The sequence below is a fragment of the Oenanthe melanoleuca genome, chromosome 2 (assembly GCF_029582105.1).
Source record: "Oenanthe melanoleuca isolate GR-GAL-2019-014 chromosome 2, OMel1.0, whole genome shotgun sequence".
Classification (NCBI taxonomy): Eukaryota; Metazoa; Chordata; class Aves; order Passeriformes; family Muscicapidae; genus Oenanthe; species Oenanthe melanoleuca.
In genome coordinates this window covers 1,885,093-1,909,941 of record NC_079335.1, presented here as the reverse complement: position 1 = coordinate 1,909,941, position 24,849 = coordinate 1,885,093, and the positions used below count along the sequence as shown (strand labels likewise).

The 24,849-nt window shown below is 46.4% G+C and overlaps 1 protein-coding gene across 1 annotated transcript; it reads left to right on the top strand.

Annotated features, from left to right (window-relative positions):
* Positions 1-17,866: 17,866 nt before the first annotated feature.
* LOC130249416 (secreted Ly-6/uPAR-related protein 1-like) lies at positions 17,867-24,570 on the top strand. The gene is made up of 3 exons (XM_056484180.1): positions 17,867-18,164; positions 21,650-21,769; positions 22,686-24,570. The coding sequence occupies exons 1-3, from the start codon at positions 18,113-18,115 to the stop codon at positions 22,895-22,897; spliced, it is 384 nt and encodes a 127-aa protein (XP_056340155.1). The 5' UTR covers positions 17,867-18,112; the 3' UTR covers positions 22,898-24,570.
* Positions 24,571-24,849: the final 279 nt, after the last annotated feature.

Sequence of the window (24,849 nt, the reverse complement as noted above, 5' to 3'; positions counted from 1 at the left end):
GAATGACCCCACACCTCACTCTCCATCCAGGTCACCGGCAGAGCAGCCTCAAAAACAACCTTCTGAGTTCTGGGAAGGGCAAGGAGGTGCCAAACTGGGGCAAATAAATGAGTCAGCCCTGGATCAGAACCTGGGCTGGGCCAGGGCAGGACCAGGAAGAGGATGGGATGTTTCCCAAGGGCTGGGACTGCATGTTGGCAGAAAGGTTGGTTCCCCCTCCTGCTTTAAACTCCTCACAGATCTCAGCAGGACCCTGGGTCAGGTTCCTCTGCTCTGCCCTGCACCCTCTGTCACCAACATATAATAATTGTAAATAATGATAATTTGCATTTTGGGTGCTGATAAAACATCCTGAGGGCTGCTGCAGGACACACAAGCACAATATTCATCTGGGAAACAAGGCTGGGTGTATTTTGCCCAAGGAAGTTGCTTCTTGAACAGTTTTATCAATTCTTCTCCACACTTCTCAAAAGGCCTCAAATTGAGGATAGGAGCTTTAAAATACTCAAGGCCAGGTTGTATGGGGCTTGGAGAAATCTGGTCTAGTGGAAGTTGTCCTTGCCCACAAGATGACCTTGAAGTTTACTTCCAAATCAACCCATTCCATGATTCTCAGGCTTCATTATTCTCTTTACTCCTGGCACAATTAACCATTATTTTTCATCCCTGTGGATAAGGATTGGGCCATCCAGTGTTTCCTACAGCACATTAGAATTTACATCCAGTGCTTTTACCAGTCTGAAAACTGCCACCAAGTTCCTCTGAAATCAACCCAGTTTGCAGCAGCTGATTAAAAACTGGATTTAAACCACTGGCAGGGAGGCCAGGTGAGCTGGGCTTAGGGACCAGCAGCTCCTTGCTGTGCTCAACATTTCCTTTATGGCCCGGGGCAAATTCCACAGCATTTCCATTCCTCTGCCTTGTACAGATGTTATCAGCCCCAACACAGGGAGAGATGCTCAGATAGTGACTTTAACGGGCCAGGGGAGAGACTGAGGCTAAAAATGATCTGACAGGCTCCCACACACTCCTGCTCTGAATCATGCACGTGCTGCTGTGCAATGAAAGTGGTTTTGGGGACAGACAGAACAGAGAGAGCACAGAGCTCTGCTCTGCCCCTTCTTAAACTGATGCCAAGCTGGTGCCTCTCCAGGGCTGCCTAAAAACAGAGGCCAGACAAAATTAAAAGAATGAAAAGCAGTTATATTCATTGAAGGGTTTTCAGGTGCATTTCAGGCAGGTGAAGCCCACCCAGGGGCTACACCCAAAAAAATCAGCAACGGTCACAGATTTTTATACTTTTATAAGTTTGGTCCATTTGCATAATGGAGGTTAATCTTGCAATTACAGCTTCAGGTAATGAAGTCATTTACTCCCTCCACAACTCACTTTTGTTTACATTTCTCAGGGCCTGAGAAAATGAAGTGTCCTTGATTCCCAGCCCTGGAGAGGAATTTTGTCTGACCAAAATGACAGTAGCTAACACTTTATATGAACTGCAGAGTTATAAAGAATTACAGGATCACAAATACATGAAAAATATAAAAGCTGAAATCCTAAGGTATCATTACTGCTAAACAAATCCAAATTCCTGCCCTTTGCAGAACTTCCCTCAGTGAACTGTAGCTGCCTCTCATGCAGGACAAGCCAAGCTCATCCTGTGAAATCTTGACTAATCCCACTCCCACTCTTCCACTGGACAGCTCCATGTGCCAGAAATCCCTTGATCCCTCATTTCTGGCCTTTTCCTGATCTCTCTAAATGCCTTTCCAAACTCCTCTTCAGGACTCTCTGCAAACCAGGTGCTGCTCTGACTCACCTGATGATGCTCCTGATGCTCAGATTCTCTTGCAAACCCAATCTCCTCCCTCCATGCCTCCCCTGATTTATCATCCATATTTTAAGGAGACATCACCTTAAAAACCATCAACTCAATAAAAAGTGCCTTTCCCAGATTATTTTACACCAGACAAGTTCACCCCTGACACTGGAATAACCTCTATGCCTGGAATAGTGAAATTTAAAGGCACCTGCTCAGCTCTGCCAGTGGTTCCCCACATTAATCACCCAAAGACACCATGACCCAGCCCTGGAACCTTTCCCAGCTCTGGATGGGCAGATTGTCACCTGAAACAGAGGTGACAGGCATGGGGCTGAGTCAGAAAAGGCAAAAACACATTTTGCTCCTTCCTCTCTGCTTATTTTCATTCAGATACCATCTGGCCTGGAGGGAATCTGTGGAATGAGGATTTCACCCAGGGCAGGGGAGTGAAAGTGGAGGGATGGACTTGTTCTCTTCAGGGGTCACCACACACTGAGCTGTTTGCAGGGACAAACCTGGGTGGTGCCACACACAGGTGCCAAATGAGTTGTGATGTCTGCTTTTGGATTTACATTTGACAGCAGCCTTTGAACTCACAGAAATAACACATTTGTCTGCTCTCAGACAAATTCTGAAAAAATGATGTAATCTCTGTCTGTAACCTCCAGTATTTCTTTAATTGAAAGGAAGGTGATCATTCATCTCACTTAAAATACTATTTTTTTGGATACCTTTTCAAGTGTCATAATTAAAAAGAGAGGAAGGTGTGGCCAAGATTTCAAATCATTAATTGGGGTGTGATAATTTGAGCACACCTGACCTATTCTGCTCCTCTGCATGTGAAATGAAGAAACGAAGAAAAATAAAGGCAGACTTGCCATCAGAATTTAACTATTGAAACAAAAAGGGAATATTTAAAAGAAAACAATTAGGAGAACAACCCTTTCCACTCTTGCTCTTGCAGGGAGGGGCAGGGAATGGTAATTCCTTGTCAGGCATGAGGTGCTGCTGTGCAGTCACTGCCTTTGGCCTGGCTCCAGTTGCCTCGTGGTGAAATGACAGAGCATTTAACAACATTCTCACACCCATGGACTATCAAAGACAGCTGTTTCCCTGCCCTTCATAATCCCAGCCAATTAATTTATCTCCTTTGATGTTTTTGTAGCAAACGTTCTGTTATCAGGTGCTCAAGTGCTGCAGCTCTGCCCTGCTTCTCCTCATCCTTTTGATGGGGAAAAGAAATATTTGCCTTTGCCATGGAGATCTGTTGATTCACAGTATCCATGGGAAGCAGGGATTTGCTGCCAGCATGTCCCTGGCAGAAATTCTTGCAGAGTTTTCATCAGGGTCACCTGTATCCATAAAAATCGAGAATTCCCTGACACTTGGATTAGCAGAAAAAATTAAAATGTATTCACTTCCTGGCTATCCACCAAATTTATTTTCCCATTTTGATGCTTTTTTTAGCATTATTGTACAAGTTTTGAGGCCCATTTTGGGATAAATCAAGCCCAAGATGTGAAACACATTATATTCCCTTGAAGGATCCTCTTTAGCAGGCACCAGAGGTGGGATACACACAGAAATGCAGGGTGAATAAAGGGTGAGAAAAATATTTCCTTAAAAATCATGGAACCCAAAATACAAACAACTTACTACATTTCTGGCCTTTTAGGAATGGGACCAGCAAGTCCCAGAGGTCACAGTTCCAGGACAGGGGACACCTCTGGACATTGGAAATTCCTCATCTCCACTGTCACCAGCATGGGTTGAGGTCAAGGATCTCCCAAACAATTCCTGGGGGTGGCAGAGGAGTTAAAACAACCCAAAGACCATTCCCAGGAGGCAGTTTGGATGCAATCAGTGGGTTTTGGCAGGAAAAATAATCACAAATTGGTTTTTTTTAGCCAGCTTCAGTGCCAGAGACTCGTCCTCAGCATCTCTGTCCTGCCCATGGCAGGGGGTTGGAGGAGAGGATCTTTGGCAGCCCTTCCAAAAGAAACTGTTCCCATGATTCCATGGTCTGTAATTTTTTAGGTGCTCTGCAATATCAGTTCTAACCAACAAATAACATTTATTGCAGTTGAGATGTACAGCAAAAGGCTGAAGATGTTTGAAGAGACTGAAGGGTTTTGTGTAAAAATGTGATGTTGAACTGTGGGATTGCTGGGGCAGGAGAAATCTGAGAAATCTGAGTAATCTGATGAAGGAAACTCTTCTTCCAAATGGATTCAATAGTTCTTAGACTGAATCATTCCCTCCCAACCTGGATCTGTCAAAACTCTTTTTCAAAATGTCTTCAACCAGTCACTACCTCAACAAAGGTCAAGGTCTACAAAAATAATCGTTGCTGTTGGTAGTCCCTGGAAAATCCTCACATCTGGGGCTGCACATTGGTATTCTCCATGCTCAGCAGGAATTCTTAATATCCAGGCTGGAAATCTTTGTTTTCTTCCAAAGTTTTGTGACTCTGTTCTAGAGAAATGTCTTTTTCTCAAAGACTTTTATGTAAAGTGGAAAAGATGCAAAGAATGGAAATGGAGTCTGGGATGGGTGTTTATTCCCCAGCTGTGGAAGAGAACGAAATTAATTATTAGTGGGATGAAATTTAACAAGTCTAAATGGCAGATTCTGCACCTAAGGTGGAGCAATGCCAGGCACAAGATAAACTGGGAGAGGAGGGACTGGAAACCAGTCCTGCCAAAGGAATCTGTTCCAGAGGAGTCACAGTGTGTCCAAGAGGGCAAACCACACCCTGGGCTGTGTCCAGGGACATTATCCCACTGTGTCCCCTAAAACATTCTGTGCAATTCCGGGCCCCACAAATTAGGAATGATGGGAATGTCCTGGAATGTGTCCACGTGAGGGCAACAAAGCTGGAGAAGGGCTGGAAGGAACATCCTTGAGTGCTCTGGGATTGCCCAGGTTGGAGAAAATGAGGCTGGACCCTCCCAGCCTGGATCTGTCCAAACCCTTTTCAAAATGTCTTCAACCAGTCACTACCTCAACCCAGGAAAAGGTCATCAAAAACCTCCTTGCAGCTCCCTGGGGAGGAAAAGTGGAGAGGGATGTGCTGAGCTCTTCTCCCAGGGATCCAGGGACAGGACACGTGGGAAGGGGCCAAAGCTGCACCAGGGAGGTGTAGACTGGACATCAGGAAGTATTTTTATACGAAGAGGGTGGTCAAACATTGGAACAGCTTTTTGGAGAGGTGGTCAGTGCCTCAGATCTGTCAGAATTTGGATTTCAGAATATATTTGAAATTCTGGTCAGCCCTGAATTGCTTGGACTTGGACTGGATGGGCATTGTAGGACCTTCCAACTAAAAATTCTAGTGTAGTCTTGTCTAATTTATACTAATTAATCCAAAATAATCTAACCTGATCCAAGCTGTTTAGGACTGCTGGCTCTTTCCCTGCACAGATTTCACCACCTTTCTGTGAAGAACCCCAAAACACCAAGGGTGGAGCCCAAACAGACCAGGAAGCAAAGGCACAGCCAAGGTAAATGCCCTGCCACCACCACCCTGGTGATTCACCAGGACATAAAAACCAGGGGACACCTTTGCATCACAGAAATGACAGGGAAACTTTTTCTCTTGGCTCCAGGACTGAGATGATCGACATGAACGAGCCCAAATCCTCTGGCTGAAGGAGAACTCACAGCTGCCCCTGTCCAGCTGAACAGTGGGATTAGGAGCGGGCAGAATCCTGGGGACTGAATGATCATCCAGTTCCATCACCCCTGCCATGGGCAGGGACACCTCCCACCATCCCAAATTGCTCCAAACCCCATCCAGCCTGGCCTTGGGCACTGCCAGGGATCCAGGGGCAGCCACAGCTTCTCTGGGAATTCCATTCCAGCCCCTCACCACCCTCACAAGGTGGAATTCCTTCCCAAAATCCCATCTAATCTCACCCTATTCCACTTTAAAGCCATTCCCTGTGTCCTGTCCCTCCATCCCTTGTCCCAAGTCCCTCTCCAGCTCTCCTGCCAGTTTCTGAATATTCTCAGTAAATGTGGATGAGGATGTTGTGCCTTGGGAGAAACTATTTTGCACCAGCTCATGTTTGGGCAAATTGCTGATATCCATGAGATCCAGCATGTTACAGGGAACTGAAAGCCAAAATATATAAAACATATGGATCAGAGTCCCAAAAACCTACTCCAGAATCTGATCAAAAATCCCACAGGCTGCCTTTGGCCAGCAGGTCTCTTAATGGATTCATGGAATGGTTTGGGTTGGATGGGTCTGTAAAAAACATCAAATTCCAACCCCCTGCCATGGGACACTTTCCACTATCCCAGTTTGCTCCAGGCCCTGTCCAAGCTTGCCTGGAACATTTCCAGGGATGGGGCAGCCACAGCTTCTCTGGGAAACCTGTGCCAGGGCCTCACCAGCCTCCCAGGGAACAATTCCTCCCCAATATCCCACCTAACCCTGCCCTATGACAGTGGGAAGCCATTCCCTGTGTCCTGTCACTGCATCCCTTGTCCAAAATCCCTCTCCAGCTCTTTTGGAGCTCCTTCAGGTCCTGGGAGGGGCTCTGAGGTCACCACAGAGCTTCTCTTCCACAGACTGCACAGTCCCAGCCCTCTGAGCCTTTCAATATATTTAATAGGCTGTCAAGGCAATCCCACACATCACAACCAAGTGAATATTCCAGTTATGTCACCCTTATTTTCCTTGTCACCTTCCTCCAATTCCATCCAGGCAGAGCTGCCATGGCACTTGGGAGTGCTTTCAGCAGAAACAAGGTGTAAATTTTAGTCTCACCTCACTCACATGGGGAATAATTTTCCAATCTGCTCAGTTCCCCCCACAAACCAGTGGAAATGTTCCCTGGGCACTTCTTCCTCCATCACCCACTTCTACCACTGCAAATCTCAGAGTTATCCAAAAATGAATTGCCAGCACACTGGAAAAACAGTGGAAAAGCTGGATTAATCAGTACCCACAGCTGAGCTCCCTCCATTAACTCTTATTTTTAGCTATGGGGAGTATTTGCAAACCTGTCACCCCAAATGAGGCTTTACCCAACACCCTTGGATGACAGGAGAGCTGTCCAGGATGGACAGATGGGCATTGGAGGCTCACAAGACTAAAGGTTTTCTTGGAATATTACTGCTGGGAGGGTCATAAAGCCTTTGCACTCTATTGTCTGGCAAAACCACAGCTTATGTTCAGTCCAAACCAGCCTTTACTTCTGTGTCTCCATCCCAATTTTCCAGTCATGAACATGGATCAGTCCTCCAGCCTTGAGAGCTCCCAGGCTGGTGCTAAACCTGGAATATTTCTATGGAGAAGTGAAGGAGCATTTTTCCTTTGTCCCACAATTTTTCTTATCTCAGGCAATTCTTCCCTGCTGTTGAGTGTGTCCATAGTTGGAAATCTTTTCTCCTCCTGCTAAGAAATCCCATCTTTTTTAGAATCATGGAAAATTTGGGGGTTTAAGGGATGTTCAAGACCGTTTAGTTCCAATCCCAGGCTGTGGGCAGGGACACCTTCCACTATCCCAGGTTGCTCCCAGCCCTGTCCAACCTGGAACATTTTCATGGATGGGAGAGCCACAGCTTCTCTTAATCCTGCCTTTCACCTCTCTCACAGGGAAGAATTTCTTCCCAAATTTTAGTTTAAAACCATTTCCCTTCTGTCCCATCACACCTGCCTATGAGAAAAGCTGCTGCCCCTCTGTATTAAATCTTTCTTTTAGCTTCATTCTCATCTCCCTGCGATCCTTAGGATGGGAATTCAGGTCCCAGGTGGGGAAATGCAGCAGGTGCTGTGAGCACAGCACAGCCCCAACCAGGACACCTTTTCCACACTCCCCCAGGAGCCTGACAGAGATTCCACCCGGGATCATCCAAGAATTCCCACATCTTCCATCTCCCAGTCGTTTCCAGGTGAGTCCTCCTTTACCACAAAACTGATTTATTTTGGTGGATGATCCTCCTTAATCCATGACTTGCATCCAAGGCACCTGGCTGTTCACACTATCCTGATCCTTCCCAGAACTGCTGAGGCTTCCCAAATTTGGGGCACCTGTAAATTCCCTCCTGTTTGGCATCTTTGAAGGTTTTAACAGCAAATATTAAGCAAGAGCACTCCAAAAGTGAGGAAGGGCTCTGATGAATTTCCCCAGGCTCATATCCCACTCCCAACACTTTAAATATTTCCAGCTCCTCCACTGCCACCTTTTAAAAAATTCTCACCAGTCAATATCAATCCAATTTCCATCTGTGCCATCTTAATAAATATTCCCACATTATTCTGTGTTATTACTTTGCTAAACACATAAAAATCTGATTTTATCAACATGAGAACAGCAAATACTACATTAGATTTTAAGTATTTTCTTGGGTTTCTTATTATTTTCCTTCCTTTAAACCCTGTTTTTACTCCTGGCAGTCTATTGTGAGCCTGTTACTCTTCCTCTTTTGAATTTGGGTGCTAAATCCTGACCTCATGACTCTGCCTTGACCAATTTATAAACAATATTTGGGAGTGGACTTGGACTGGCTGTTCTGTATCTCCAAGAGTTCTGGGGTGCAAAACATCCTGTTCTGCTTTGTCCCAGCTTGAATATATTGAATTTTTTTTCCACCTCAGTTGTGGTTGTTTCTTTTTCTGAACACCATTTTCTATGCTGTCTTTGCCCCCAGTATCAAAAACATTTTATGTATTGAGTAAACAAGTGGTTAATTTAATATTCAGTTTTCATCTATCACTAGTTTATTTTGCCTCTCAATTTAAAGGATAAATAATTTTACATAATATTTAAATAACTTTAAATAATGCATTTTAAATACTTGAATAAATAACATTCAATGTCTTTCTTGAGATACAAATAATTTTGACTATTGCAAATTTTTACTTTATATATTTCTTAACCTCCCTCATGTTGTTTTATCTGCTGTTCATTTTCCATTCATTCATTTAGGCTTCCCTCTCATTCCTGGAATAATCTTTGAAATTATTCAACCATGTCAGGCCACAGTTACTCTTTTTAGAATTTTTTTTCTACTTTTCCTCTTTTTTATGGAAAAAAAAACAAAAGAGGTTTCTGAATCTTTGATTTCAGTGAACCACAAACTCCACATTTTACATCCATATCCTTGAACCTCCAGTTCACTTCTTTTTCTGGATACCAACAAATATATCTGGATATCCACACATTGATCTATATATCAACCACATATCAACTTTTTTTCTGCTTATCTAAAATTGAGAAAAATTCAGAGAAAGGGAAGGGAAGTTTCAGGGAAGGGAAGTTTCAGGGGAAGGGAAGTTTCAGGGAAGGGAAGTTTCAGGGAAGTTTCAGGGAAGTTTCAGGGAAGGGAAGTTTCAGGGAAGGGAAGTTTCAGGGAAGGGAAGTTTCAGGGAAGTTTCAGGGAAGGGAAGTTTCAGGGAAGGGAAGTTTCAGGGAAGTTTCAGGGAAGTTTCAGGGAAGTTTCAGGGAAGTTTCAGGGAAGGGAAGTTTCAGGGAAGGGAAGTTTCAGGGAAGGGAAGTTTCAGGGAAGGGAAGGGAAGTTTCAGGGAAGGGAAGGGAAGTTTCAGGGAAGGGAAGGGAAGGGAAGTTTCAGGGAAGGGAAGGGAAGGGAAGGGAAGGGAAGTTTCAGGGAAGTTTCAGGGAAGGGAAGTTTCAGGGAAGGGAAGTTTCAGGGAAGTTTCAGGGAAGTTTCAGGGAAGTTTCAGGGAAGGGAAGTTTCAGGGAAGTTTCAGGGAAGTTTCAGGGAAGTTTCAGGGAAGGGAAGTTTCAGGGAAGGGAAGTTTCAGGGAAGGGAAGGGAAGTTTCAGGGAAGTTTCAGGGAAGGGAAGGGAAGTTTCAGGGAAGTTTCAGGGAAGTTTCAGGGAAGTTTCAGGGAAGGGAAGGGAAGGGAAGTTTCAGGGAAGTTTCAGGGAAGTTTCAGGGAAGTTTCAGGGAAGGGAAGTTTCAGGGAAGTTTCAGGGAAGTTTCAGGGAAGGGAAGTTTCAGGGAAGGGAAGGGAAGTTTCAGGGAAGGGAAGGGAAGTTTCAGGGAAGGGAAGTTTCAGGGAAGGGAAGTTTCAGGGAAGGGAAGTTTCAGGGAAGTTTCAGGGAAGTTTCAGGGAAGTTTCAGGGAAGTTTCAGGGAAGTTTCAGGGAAGTTTCAGGGAAGTTTCAGGGAAGTTTCAGGGAAGGGATGTTTCAGGGAAGGGAAGTTTCAGGGAAGTTTCAGGGAAGGGAAGGGAAGGGAAGGGAAGGGAAGGGAAGGGAAGGGAAGGGAAGGGAAGGGAAGGGAAGGGAAGGGAAGGGAAGGGAAGGGAAGGGAAGGGAAGGGAAGGGAAGGGAAGGGAAGGGAAGGGAAGGGAAGGGAAGGGAAGGGAAGGGAAGGGAAGGGAAGGGAAGGGAAGGGAAGGGAAGGGAAGGGAAGGGAAGGGAAGGGAAGGGAAGGGAAGGGAAGGGGGCTCCAAGGAGACATTGGACCTTCAGGCACTGGATGGGGCTCTAGGAGAGCTGAAGAGGCACTTTGGAAAAGGGAATGGAGTGACAGACACTGGGAACATCCTCCCACTGCCAGAGGGTTAGATGGGATATTGGGAAGAAATTCTTCCTTGTGAGGGCAGTAAGGCCCTGGGATGGAATCCCCAGAGAAGCTGTGGCTGCCCCAGGATCCCTGGAAGTGTCCAAGGCCAGGCTGGATGGGGTTTGGAACAACCTGGGATGGTGGAAGGTGTCCCTGCAGGGCTTGGAAATGGATGGTTTTTAAGTTCCCTTCCTAAACCAGCCACTCCACAATTCCTTGGCAAAACACACATTTAGTAAGAAGAGGCCTCCAGGTGACCTCATCTCCACCCTTGCAGGGTTAATTTAAAGCCAGTGAAGGGAAGCAGGTAATCCCCAGTGCCATCCACCTTTTGATGGAGCTTTTGTCTGATGAAATTTGGATTTGTCTGCCCGACTAGAAAAAGCAACAGCTCCAGTGAGTCACCCAGGAGCCACCTATGGCAGAGGAGAAAGGCTGTGCTTAGGCCAGGTGACTCCCACTCTGGGCTTTTTTTGTCCTGCTTCAGCCTGTCTGCGATTCTGCAAATTTTCAAAGGTTATTTCTGCTGCATTTCCTGCTAATTGATGCTGCCACAACTTCATGCCTTGACCATACAGATGGGAATTGTCTTCCTTGTCACCCTATTCTCATTATCCTGCTGGATCCCCATGGCAACATCCAGCACAGGCTAATTTTATTACTTAATTTTATTACTTAGCAGGGGTTACTTATTGAGATTGGCTCACCCCGATCTGGGCCTGGTGACAGATTTGCTGCCAGTCAAAGGCACAGCTGATGATGCTGAGGGTTGACAAAGTGATGCCAGTGACAGTCCCTGGGTTTGACAAGTGACAAGTTCATAGCAAGGGCTCTGTTTCCTCTCTCTGCACAACCAAAGTTGATAAAGAGGGAAAATCTTCCTGATAAAGGGAAGGAAGTGGCTCTGTAACTGGCCATGGGATGTCACTGGGATTACATAAATAATCTGAATTTTTTTAGTGTCTAAACACAGCAACTGTCACTGGGATGTCACTGGGATTACATAAATAATCCAAATTTTTTTAGTGTTTAAGACCCAGCAACTGTCACTGGGATGTCACTGGGATTACATAAATAATCCAAATTTTTTTGGTGTTTAAGACCCAGCAATTGTCACTGGGATGTCACTGAGATTACATAAATAATCTGAATTATTTTAGTATTTAAAACCCAGCAACCATCACTGGGATGTCACTGGGATTACATAAATAATCCAAATTTTTTTAGTGTCTAAACCCAGCAACTGTCACTGGGATGTCACTGGGATTACATAAATAATCCAAATTTTTTTGGTGTTTAAAACCCAGCAATTGTCACTGGGATGTCACTGGGATTACATAAATAATCCAAATTATTTTAGTGTTTAAGACCCAGCAACCATCACTGGGATGTCACTGGGATTACATAAATAATCCGAAATTTTTTTGGTGTTTAAGACCCAGCAACTGTCACTGGGATGTCACTGGGATTACATAAATAATCTGAATTTTTTTAGTGTTTAAAACCCAGCAACCATCACTGGGATGTCACTGAGATTACCTAAATAATCAGAATTATTTTAGTGTCTAAACCCAGCAACTGTCACTGGGATGTCACTGGGATTACATAAATAATCCCAAATTTTTTTGGTGTTTAAGACCCAGCAATTGTCACTGGGATGTCACTGGGATTACATAAATAATCCAAATTTTTTTGGTGTTTAAAACCCAGCAACTGTCACTGGGATGTCACTGGGATTACATAAATAATCCAAATTTTTTTAGTGTTTAAAACCCAGCAACTGTCACTGGGATGTCACTGGGATTACATAAATAATCCAAATTTTTTTGGTGTTTAAGACCCAGCAATTGTCACTGGGATGTCACTGGGATTACATAAATAATTTGAATTTTTTTGGTGTTTAAAACCCAGCAACCATCACTGGGATGTCACTGGGATTACATAAATAATCCAAATTATTTTGGTGTTTAAAACCCAGCAACTGTCACTGGGATGTCACTGGGATTACATAAAGAATCCAAATTTTTTTAGTGTTTTAAACACAGCAACCATCACTGGGATGTCACTGGGATTACATAAATAATCCAAAATTTTTTGGTGTTTAAGACCCAGCAACCATCACTGGGATGTCACTGGGATTACATAAATAATCCAAATTTTTTTGGTGTTTAAGACCCAGCAATTGTCACTGGGATGTCACTGGGATTACATAAATAATCCGAATTTTTTTGGTGTTTAAGACCCAGCAACTGTCACTGGGATGTCACTGGGATTACATAAATAATCCAAATTTTTTTAGTGTTTTAAACACAGCAACCATCACTGGGATGTCACTGGGATTACATAAATAATCCAAAATTTTTTGGTGTTTAAGACCCAGCAACTGTCACTGGGATGTCACTGGGATTACATAAATAATCCAAATTTTTTTGTGTTTAAAATCCAGCAACTGCCACTGGGATGTCACTGGGATTACATAAATAATCCGAATTTTTTTAGTGTTTAAAACCCAGCAACCATCACTGGGATGTCACTGGGATTACATAAATAATCCAAATTATTTTAGTGTTTAAGACCCAGCAACCATCACTGGGATGTCACTGGGATTACATAAATAATCCGAAATTTTTTTGGTGTTTAAGACCCAGCAACCATCACTGGGATGTCACTGGGATTACATAAATAATCCAAATTTTTTTGGTGTTTAAGACCCAGCAATTGTCACTGGGATGTCACTAGGATTACATAAATAATCTGAATTTTTTTAGTGTTTAAAATCCAGCAACCGTCACTGGGATGTCACTGGGATTACATAAAGAATCCAAATTTTTTTAGTGTTTAAAACCCAGCAACCATCACTGGGATGTCACTAGGATTACATAAATAATCTGAATTTTTTTGGTGTTTAAAACCCAGCAATTGTCACTGGGATTACATAAATAATCCAAATTTTTTTAGTGTTTAAAACCCAGCAACTGTCACTGGGATGTCACTGGGATTACATAAATAATCCAAATTTTTTGGTGTTTAAGACCCAGCAACCATCACTGGGATGTCACTGGGATTTTTGTGTAAAAATCCAGCAAGTCTGGAGTGTTCCCTCCCATCCTTAGGAGCTTTTTAGCCTCAGGATTAGTGATCTTGGGCCAGAATTTGGGAGATGTGCGTGCAGTTACTTTTTCTGCTTGGAGAGGTTGAATTTCTCACCTCACATTTTCAGACAGGGGGTGCAAAGCAGCAAAATGAAGCTCAGACACAGAAAAAAAAGGACTAGGAGCCCTTTAGAGACTGAATCAGAGCTGTGAATCTGGATTTTTTTTTTTTTTTTGGATACTCTCCATGGAGGAGAAACATTTAATATCAAACAGCCCCTGGAAAACAGACCCAGAGAGCTCCTTGGAGAAGGGTGCTCACACTTTCCCCCTTTCCAGCCCAACAAAACCTGAATTCCTTCCTGCCCAGTGGCAGAGTTTCATCAGGAGGGTGGAGACCAACCCCACCCCAACAAGCCCAAAGTCTTGTTGTTGTCACACACCCATGAGAGGTGGAACATCCCCTGCATCATCAGACATCACTGCAGAGAGGTTCCCTGCTGCTGAGTCACATGAAGATGGTGGAGCATCCATAAAGAATTTTTTTTTCTACCCCTCTGGGATCACAGGAGCTGTAATGATCAGCAGGATTTGTATTTTCCTGAAGAGAGCTGGACAGGGATTTTGGACAAGGGCATGGAGTGTCAGGACAAGGGAGAATGGCTTCAAAATGATGAGAGTGGGTTTTATGGAATACTTGGGAGAAATTCTTCCCTGGGAGAGTAGGGAGACCCTGGCACAGGTTTCCCAGAGAAGCTGTGGCTGCTCCATCCCTGGAAATGTCCAAGGCCAGGTTGGATGGGGCTTGGAACAGCCTGGGATAGTGGAAGGTGTCCCTGCCCAGGGCAGGGCATTGAAACTGGGTGATCTTGAAGGTCACTTCCAACCCAAAACATTCTGGGATTCTATGGAGAGGCTCAAGAAAATGTCCAGATCTGGACTGGACAAGGTGGGAGAGAAGGTGGTGAAGCAGAGGGAGTTCAGAGAGGGTCCATCAGAAGGATTAAAGCCTTGGAGAACAAATTTTCCAGAGAAGGACTCAGAAACACCACCAAAGTCTATCCAAGGGATATCTCAGACAAAATACATTCCTATGGAGAAGAGGAAAATTGCAACAGTGAGAAATTAAATTTAGTAGAGAGGTGCAACAAGAGCCACTGGCTGTAGGGACTCCATAAATTGAAGCAGAAATATTTTACACAGGACTAATCTCACATGTGGCTGATAATCAACAACTGGAACAGCTGAGCAAAGCTTGGTGTTCACTCCCTGCCACAGAACATCTCATAAAAATGTGAGGGTTTATATCATTCAAACAAGAATTGACTGTAAGGGAAGTTAGAGCAGGTGAAGCACTTCACCTTCTTACCCATAAACATGGAATTTCTGTCGCCTGCCTTTCCTGGTATTTGTGACAAGCAGAGGGAGATTTTATCTCCCTATATCACCTGATAAATTGGGGCAGTCTCCCAGGGACAGGCTGGTAGAAGGTTTGGATTCATCCCACTGAGAATTCCTGAAGGCTTTTGACACAAACCTGTCTCCCTGACACACTCATTGATATTCTCAGCACTCCAGACCTGAAGTGACATTTCAACCAAAGCCCCTTCTGACCTGTCAGTGCTCAAAACCTTTCCCAGGGCTTATTCCACCCCTGACAGAGACAGAAGGGAATTTTTAGGGCTCCTGAGTCCTACAAGCTGTCTAAGCCTTACCTAACTGCTCTGTCAATCCACAGCTTCCACATATTGATCAGGTTTAAAGCAGTTCAGGTTTCCTCCCTGCTTTCACTTACAGAAATAATCCCAATTTTTTAATTTCCAGTCTCATTTAACTTAGGCTTGTCTTAACTCTGCCAAGCTGAAAGGAGCCAGCGTTTTCTAGTGTCATCTTTTGGTATGAATCCTGATGGCTCATTCTCTGTGGGAGTCCAGAGTATTCCTCTGGCTTCCTTGGAAGGTTTAAGACCCCCCTGGCGGGGTCCCCAAAGACCCTGGAATGGGACCCAGGTGTCTCGGGGGCTGGATTTGGCTCCTTGGAGCAGTTTGCCAACATTGAGAGAAGAAATGCAAGCCACAAAAGTAAATGGAGTGTAAATTGGACTGTTAGAATGTAGAATTAGCAAATTTCTATAATGTTTGTGATAAGGGACACGTGGCCAACATGGAGAATTGGGGGTGTGGATATTCTTCCTCCTTCTTCTCCATGTCATCCATGCTGGGTGACATGCTGGCACTTTTAGATTGGATGAGAACAGATCTGGACCATGTAACAAGATTGTATTGTATTGGGGGTCATTTGTAAATACCTAGTACGTAATTTAGACTATAAAAGATAAGTCCTGCCTCTGCCAGGCGGATTCTGCCATGGACGTCTGGTGAGCAGACTGCTGTTCGCTGGACAAAGCATTCCTGAGATAAGCAACAATAAACAACCATGAAAACCTCTAAGAACAGCCTCCTGCAGTCTCTCATCGGCGGGCATTGGAAAGAGCTGGGTTCCAAACCACCTGCATGTCCACCAGAGGTGATCTCAGGTCTAAGGAGACACCTCAGGATGTGACAATTCTCCTCATTATTATTATTTTTTTCCCATTAGGATCCCATTTTGTTCTTGACATCAGCAGTGGAATTCCACCTGGGAATCCAGGAGGGTGTTGCCACTTCCAAAATCAGCCTTCCCCCTGCCCCAACACACACCTGTGGTTGTTTTTGTTGGGTTTTGGGGTTTTTTTCCAGGCTCTTTCTCTCCATAGGCTCCTGATTATCTTTAGATCAAGGAATACCTTAAAGGTAACAGGCCTTAAAGGTCTTTCCTTGCCTCCACAACTTCTCTGGAACACTCCCAAATTCTCATTCCCTGAAGCCTGGCACTGCTGCATGCTCAGCCCCTCTGCAGCAGCTCCTGGTGTTTTTCCAGTGTTCTGCCTTCTGGAAAGATCTCCAACCTTCCCAAGCCTTTCAGACAAAGTTAAGCCAGTGGTTAAGTATTTAAATCCCTATTTCTTCAACCACACAGATTTATCCCAAAATTTTCTCAGTATGGAATGACTGTCAGGTACAAGAGGATGTCTGCATGGACATTTCCACTCCCCAATCCACCAAGCAGCTTTTCTGTGCCAGCCCCCTCGTGCTTTCCCATTGAGGCACAACCACCTGGAGTGCTGAAAGCACTGGATCTTTTCCAGTTTCACGGCTGTTAATTAGGATATTGCTCAAATGTGCCTTGAGCAGCCCAGTTCTGAGCAAAGATCTGCATGTAACCAGGTCTGGTGGCTTTCACCAAGTGGATTTTTTCCCTCATGCCCAGAAAGTTATGTTTTACCCATTTGTTTTTTTTTCAGTATCTGAACTCAGACAGCACAGGAAGATAAAACAAAAGATAATTTTCACTCTCAGAGAGGAGCATTAGGGCGTGGGTTTTTCTCTCCCTTTCCCACAGCTCTGTCAGCTCCGTGTCATCCGTGGCTGTGGAAATTTTCATTAGCAACGCTTCTCAGGTTACTGGGAGCCATCCCCCAGCTGGGAGGAAGGAGAGGCTGCTGGGAATGGCAGCAATATTCCCACCTGTGCTGTTGTAACAAGTCTGTGAGCTCATTAAAGCACCTCCACTCACCTCATCTCCATCCCTAAAATCTCCAAGTGCTCCAGTGATTCACAAACTTTGCCTCTTTGGCTTATTCAGCTGTTTTATGGGAAATTGCACAACGCTGGGGTTTCCAATTTGGATCACAACAAACCCAATTAAAGTCTATCAGCTTTTCCTGTGAAATAGAAAATAGCAGCAGCTCAATCCAAAGGGAGAAGTAAATAATTTCTCCCCAGCTCCAAGCATTTGAAGCTGTCTCCCCAAATACTGGATAAAATGCAAAATAAATTATGATGTTTGAAAGGGTTGCCTTGATGTGGATAAAGTGAAATTTGCTATCAGTAAGGTGCTGGAGTGGGAAAATCGATTAATTGCTCCATGCTGGGTTTATTTCCCAGCTTCAGGATAAAATTTGGTAAATAATTGGCAGCTTTCCAAAGGAAAGCCAGCATGACCCAGGACCTGAAACCACATGACTTATCCCAATTCCAGACTGGCCTCCAAGTGATTCCCATGCCCAGCAGCTCAGTTAATAACCGAGGGATGCAGAAACCAGGCTCGATTTTGAGCTGGATTTGGGAAAAACAGACATTTTTGGGCAACCCCAGTCCTGCCAGCCCGTGGAATCATTTCTCCAGAGCACGTGCAAGCCCAGCCTGCTGCCACTTGCCTCTTGACAGTTGTTGTGTGACACAAGCCAGCTCTGGAGCTCGTGGGGCCAGACTGGAAGGAGCAAACAAACCTTGTCACATTCCCCATCCAAGCCCTGGCACGGGGCCACGCCTCGCAGTGCCAGCCGTGTTTTTCCTTTTCCAAGGGACCAGCCCCAGGACACAAACCTGGGGAAGAGCTGAGCTATGGCAGGAGCCTCTGCTGCTTGGGGTGATGTCACCTGGTCAGGGAACTTGTTCCTCTGCAAATCCCAATCCAGACTGGAGCTGGGCTTTCCCCTGATCACCCCGAGGGAATCCGCCCACAGCATCAACAACAGCTGGTGGAGGGTGGGAAAACATATAAAGCTCCCTGGGAGCAGCTCTCTGGAGCTCTCCTGGATCTGCTCTCAGCATGAAGAAGCTCCTGGTGGGATTCCTGATGGGCCTGGCACTCGTGGAGTTGGGTAAGAGCTTCTCATTCCTCCTCATTCCCAACGCTCCCCTGGGAGGGGAAAGACCTGGTAACCCCCAGATAGAGGCAATGATGCTTTTTGTGTTGAAGGAGGTCAAAGGAGAGGTGAGGTGACAATTCCTGGTGGGAAGAGCTGTGATGCTTCACTGGAAGTGATGCACATCCTTTGGATACCTGTCCCCATATCCAGGGATGGAGGGCACAGGGCAGGACCAGCCTGGGCAACAGCTTGAAGTGCCATCCTCTGCCTGAGCTGCCCCCTGTCCCTTCAGGAATGGGGTGGGATATGTTCATCCCGAGCTCCTGGCATCCCTAAAACCTCCCAGCTGGCTGCTGGAAGTGCTGGAAGCCAGCAGGTGAAACTTCAATAGAGATAAGGCTGGGGGTATGAGAAATAAGGACATTGGGAAGTTTTGGTGAGCCCCCAGCTCCAGGATTTTCCCTTATTTCAGGAGATGGGTGGAAATGGGAAATTCCCCTGGGTCTGTGATGAGTCTGGCTCTTGGGCAAGCTGGCAGCAGGGTTTGGCCATCACTGTGTCCTTCCTCCATGAAGATGTGACCAACTGCAGCTACATCCCTGCCCTGAACAGGCATTCCAGGGCTGACACCACCCCAGAGGGGTTTAACCTGCAGCCAGAGACCCTCAGGATTTTCCATGGCCCCCTGGAAGATCTCAAAGGAAAGGCAGCCTGGGCAGGGATCAAACATCTCCATCTGCAGTCCTGTCTTGGATTGAATGGAATTTCTGAGAAACCACCCAAGGTCTCAAAGAATTTTATGGAATCAGAGTTATCAACTCCATTTTCTTTAGAGTTGAAATCAGGCAGAATTTTTTTTTTTTAATGATTCCCAGAGGGAAGCAGCTGGTCTAGGCCCCCCTGTTGTGGCTGAGGGATGTGTCTGTGACCATTTATATTCCCAAGGCTTGATGTCAAGGAATAGAAGGTCCTGTTGGACATGAGGAATAGGGAATTATTGGCTCAAATCATGATGCAGAACTGTCCCTGTCCTTATGGATTTGGGCTTTCCTCTTCCATGCAGCTTTCCCACAAAACCCATGTCCTCTAAATGCCCCACCCAGAGTCAGTGAAAGATGAGGGGGTCGAGGTTTTCCTTCCTTAAACCTGCTTTGAACTGGGTTAATTCCCCCAAGGCACTTCCTAGCTCATCCTTGAAAATGTTGAGGTTTGTAAATGGAAACCACCTCACCCCAAGGGCTGCAGGGCAGTTTCTCAAGTGCTTGAAGCCAGAACTGCTCCATCCATCCATCCTACACATCCACACACAAATGATTGTTGATAATGTGTTACCTCTGTTAAAAAATAAAACAACTTCTTGTGGATCATTGGGAAGGGATCTAGTGAGCTGGGATAAACAGGGATGGCTCCACTACCCCTGTTTACAGGGAATATGGCCACAAGAACACTGAAATACTCCCATGAAAAAATCCTTTTTACCTCTGCAAAGAGACAAAGAGAAGTTTTCCGCTGTGCAGGCTCTGCCCCACAGCTGAATTTTCCAAAGGAGCTGCCGCGAGGAGCAGATGCCTTAAAAATTCCTTCTGAATTCAAGTGTTCAAACAAATGCCTTCGAAAATATTTATCCTTATCACAAAGCCCCAGAGGTTCCTCTGACAGCAGAACGGGAACAAATAAACCAGCGTTGGTGTGAATTTTTGCCAATAGGTGGCACTGGACGCTTTCAGGTTGTTTTTCAGCTGGTGGAAGGAGGGTAGGACAGAAAATCTCAGACCAGGCTGGTTTTTGTCATCAAACCAGCAGGACTTTGGGGAAATCCTCACTCTGCTGGCTGTGGATGTTCAGCACTCACAATGAGGTTTTTGAGAGCTGCTGTGACCAAGATTTGTGTATTTAGAGATGTCCCTCCCCCAGGTGGCAGCCAGCAAGGGTTTTGTCAGGAAAATTAATCTACAAACACCATAAGGTTTGTGTCCAAAAAGGAGACAGAAGAGTTCTTTTTGCTTTATTTGAATAAAGGGAGAGGCCATGGGGCATTCCCCTGGGATCTCCCAAATTTTTGGAGGATGCAGCCTCCTTTTATCCCAATTTCCCAGCCTCATTTCCCTCTCTTTCCCCACTGGCTGAGGTATTTGAGAGTCACAGACTTCCTAGAACACCTGAGATTCCCCTCTAATGTACAACCCTCCCTTTCAATATTTAATTCTTAGAGAATTCATGATTTTTCCCCATTGCTTCTTTCATCTTTCAACATCCAATTTCATTTACCAGCAAACCTACAGTTGGTTTGTAAAGGCAAATATCTTTTCCCATTCATCAATCAGTGGAACCCATCCCATTGTTTCTTTTATCTCTCAGTGCTAACTTTATCTGCCAGCAGACCCACAGTTTATTTGTAAAGACAAATCCAACATTGCTCTCAGTTTGTGCATCACCTCCTTAGGAAGCAGCAGTGGTGCCTGATGAGAGTGGGTTTGAGGCCACACTCAGCCCTCAGGATCTCTGCTACAGCTGTGAAATTGAAATCCTGCTGCCAGTCACTGATTCCTGCAGAATGTCCCTTGAGCAAGCAGGGATGGAATTGCTGCTGTCCCAGCAGGGAATGCTGCTCTCTGCAGAAGCTGCTGCCTTCTGCAATCATGGAATATCCTCATTTGGAATCAGGATTTTCAAAGTCCAGCCCTGCACAGGACACCCCAACAATCCCACCCTGTGCCTGAGAGTTTTGTCCAAGCACTCGCTGAGCTCTTGGTGCTGTGACCATTCCCTGGGGAGCTGTCCCACTCTCTGGGAGAAGAAACTTTTCCTGGTACCAACCTAAACCTCTCCTGACACAGTTCCAGGCCATTCCCTGGATTCTGTCACTGCTCCAGAGAGGAGAGATCAGTGCTGCCCCTCATGAGGAAGCTGCAGGTCCCAAAAAGTCTCCCCTCAGCCTCCTCTTCTCCAGGCTGAATCCTCACAGAGGATGCTCAGAATTCTCTCAATTCTCAGACCCACCAAAGCTCCTCAAGGAACAGGTCCCACTAAATCCCTCTTTTCACAGAATCACTGGGTGGGAAGAGACTTTCAAGATCATTGAGTCCAACCCAAACCCCAACACCTCAACTAGACCATGGCACCATTGCCACATCCAGCCTTGTTTTAAACACACCCAGGGATGGTGACTCCACCACCTCCCTGGCCAGACCATTCCAGCACTTGATCACTCTTTCTGTGGAAAGCCTTTTTCCTAATTTCCAGCCTGCATCTCCCCTGGTGCAGCTTGAGGCTGAGTCCTGTGGTTCTGTCAGTGCTGCATGAGAAAGAGACCAACCCCACCTGGCCACAGCCACCTTTTTGGGCTGCTGAGCACAAAGTCATTTGCTCTTTTCCCCCCCTGGCATATCCAAGCTTTGCCATTGCCTCCAGACATGCTGCATTTTGGTCAGAAAGCTGCAGGTTGGGGTCAGTGTTCCCTGCTGTCACCTCAGGCACCTGTCCTGTCCCCTCTGCAGCCCAGTCCCTGCGATGTTACACGTGCAAGGAGCCCACAGAGATCTCCAGGTGCAGGACAGCTGTCGTGTGTCCCCCAAGGGCCACCGTGTGCACCACGACCCTGCACTCCGTGGAGACAGGTGAGTGCCACCACCCCTCCCCCGGGGAGGAATCTGGGAATTCCAGGGTGGGCTGGGCTGGGAGGGAGCTCAAAAAAAACCCACTCAGCTCCAAACCCTCACATTCCACTGTGCCAGGTTGCTCCAAACCCCATCCAACCTGGCTTTGGGCATTTACAGGGATGGGGCAGCCACAGCTTCTCTGGGAAACCTGTGCCAGGGCATCAGCACCCTCACAGGGAAGAATTTCTTCCCAAAATCCCATAAAAACCCCAGTCTCTGGCAGTTTGAAGCCATTCCCTATATCCTGTCACTCCATCCCTTGTCCCCAGTCCCTCTCCAGCTCTCCTGGACCCCTTCAGGCTCTGGAAGGGGCTCTGAGCTCTCCCTGGATCCTTCCCTTCTCCCAGCCTGGCTCCAGCCCTTGGAGCATCTCCATGGCCCCGTTGTGACAATTCCCTCTGTTGTCACATCCCAGAGCTGGAGGCAGCTCCTCAGGTGGGGTCTCATAGAACAGAGAGGGGGAATCCCCTCCCTCAATCTGCTGGCCACACTTCCCTCTCCCCATCCCACTCCCAGCCTGGATTACCCTCTAACCTCTCCATTATTATCCCCCTCTAAGGAGGGAAAGAGAGAAATCCATCAGATTTGGAGCCTCCCAGTGAAGTTTCAGGACTCACTGCACTTGTTCCTTCTGTGTTGCCTTTATCCTGATATCTCTAAGGACCCTGAATTTATAGACAGTGCAAACATCCACAGGGAGCTGTGACCCTTGTCCATGCTGGAATGATTTTGGTGAGAGAGAGAGTGAGAACTGGCAGACCTGTCCCCACAAAAAATGGGCTGGATTAGGGATATCCAACACCTCCTCTGCCAGAGTTCCTCAATCCCATTTCCCTCCACTATTTTTTTTTCCCCTCTCCTCCTCCTCTCCCAGGTTATCCCTTCTTTGGCAACATCACTGTGACCAGGGACTGTGAGGAGGAGTGCCTCTCCTACGATGGGATAGGGGCATCCAGACCCAAATCCTGCTGCTACACTGACCTGTGCATGGATGACACCAAGGGCAGCAACGGGGCGAGCAGCAGCTCTGCAGGGCTGGGGCTGGTGGCCCTGCTGGCTGGCACTGTCCTCCAGAGCTCCCTGTGAGCTCACAGGTGTCCCAGCTCCAGTTGAAAGGCCACCACTGTCCCTGCCAAGCTGCCTCATCAACTCTTAGATGCTTTGGGAATGTCCTGCTTGCTGAGCTGTGGCTTCCCCCAACCTCCAACGCTGGATCCAAGCCCAGAGTTTGGGCACCTGGACTTAAACCCCTCAGATCTCTCCAGTTTCCAGCTGTTTCAGCAGATGTGCCTCAGCTTCAGCTGCTTCAGGTCCTCAGGACCCACAGAGAATGGGTTGGAAGGAACCTTCGAGATGATCCAGTTCCAGCTCTTTGCCATGGGCAGGGATGCTTTCCACTATCCCAGGGTGTTCCTGGAACAATTCCAGGGATGGGACAGCCACAGCTTCAGCTTCCCTGTGCCATGGCCTGAGTGAGATGGATCTGGGCCCAGTTCTTTCCTCCCCATCAGAGTCTGGGTGGCAACTGCAGAGCTGGTGCTTCATTCCAAGGGTAAGCCAAGGAATGAGCTCAGAAGTGCTCAACTCCCATCTGGGAATGGGATGGATTTCTGGAAGGATCAGAACACTCCCTGGACTGACTGACTAGGGTAGGTCAGACCTGCACCCCAAATTTCCAGACACGCCCTCCCCTCAGCCTGAGCTCAGGCTGCAGTTGGAGCTCCCAAATTTCCCTTTCCAGATGTTTTAAAGACTATTCCAAGCAAATCCTTCTCTTATTCTGCCCTCCCTTCATCCCTTCAGAGCAGGATAGGAATAATAATGGTTCTCCCAGAGCTGAGGCTCTGGGAAAAATCAGTTAAAAAGTTCTGGGGTCCCAGCTGGCATTTGCCTGGAGCAGCTGTGGGATTGATTCTGCTGTAAAAGCAGCTGGAGGGGAAGCAGATATGAATGAGCCAGGTGTGCCCAGCTCACAGAGACCCAGGAAATTTGCCATTCCCTCTGTTCCTACTGCCAGGGATCATCCAGGTGATGGGAAAGCAAGGAGTGGAGCCTGGATACACCCCATGCACCATCCTGGTGTGTTCACAGCATCCCTGCAACCTCCCCTGTGGCAATGTAAATTTTTCCCCTTTTTCCACTCTCTTTCCACAAGAAACCAAAGTAGGGGCTCTTTTTCCTCCTTGCACTGAGGGAATAGTTTCTCAAGCTCTGTCTCAGCAGCATTTAGAAGAAAACTGTGACAATTCTGCATTCCTGGGCAGGAGTCCCTGTGAGCTCAGGAGGATGATGAACCCTTTGTCCTGGAAGTGAAACCCTCAGAGCTCCACTAAAACACTGGCAACTTCCCTGAAAAACCCCTGGCAGTGCTGGGATCTACAGGGAGCAAACACCATGGAGAGGATAATAATTAGAATTTATTCAAATCCCAATATTACAGACACTGAGCACCCTCCCGTGCTCCCCGCTCGTCTGTTCTGCTTTTCCCTGCTTCCAAACCAGTTGGATATGTCAGGCCAGGAGCAAAGCTCCATCCCTGCCATCCTCAGATCACATTCCTTTTTTTTTTTTTTTTTTTTTTTTTTGTTATCCTGGCTTCCAGCTCTGTCTCCAGCAGCTTTTCCACATTTTCTGCAGGATCCTGGGCTCTGCTTTCCACATTTGGATGGGGCAGGGTCTGGATACAGAGGGGCTGGGAGGATGGAGGGTTCCCTTCTGGCTGAGAATTTAATAAATAAAGTTGGATTCTCTGATTTTTCAGCCTGCAGCATCTTTCTTTTGTGCTGGATATTCCCATGGGAAGGAGTGTGGGGCAGCACAGGGTGCAGGGAGGGGGTTCCTGACTCATTTTTCAGCTCCCAAACTGCTCTGTGCTAGACAGGGAGGAAACCACACACAGGGATGAGCAAGGGAGCACAAAAATCCAGATTTAAGGCTGGGAAAGGAGGGGGGAGAAGGGTAAAATCCAGTGGGACAGGAGGATCTTTAGGGATGTGAACTGGGGGGGGTTCAGGGAGCAAAAAAAAAAAGTGTCTGAG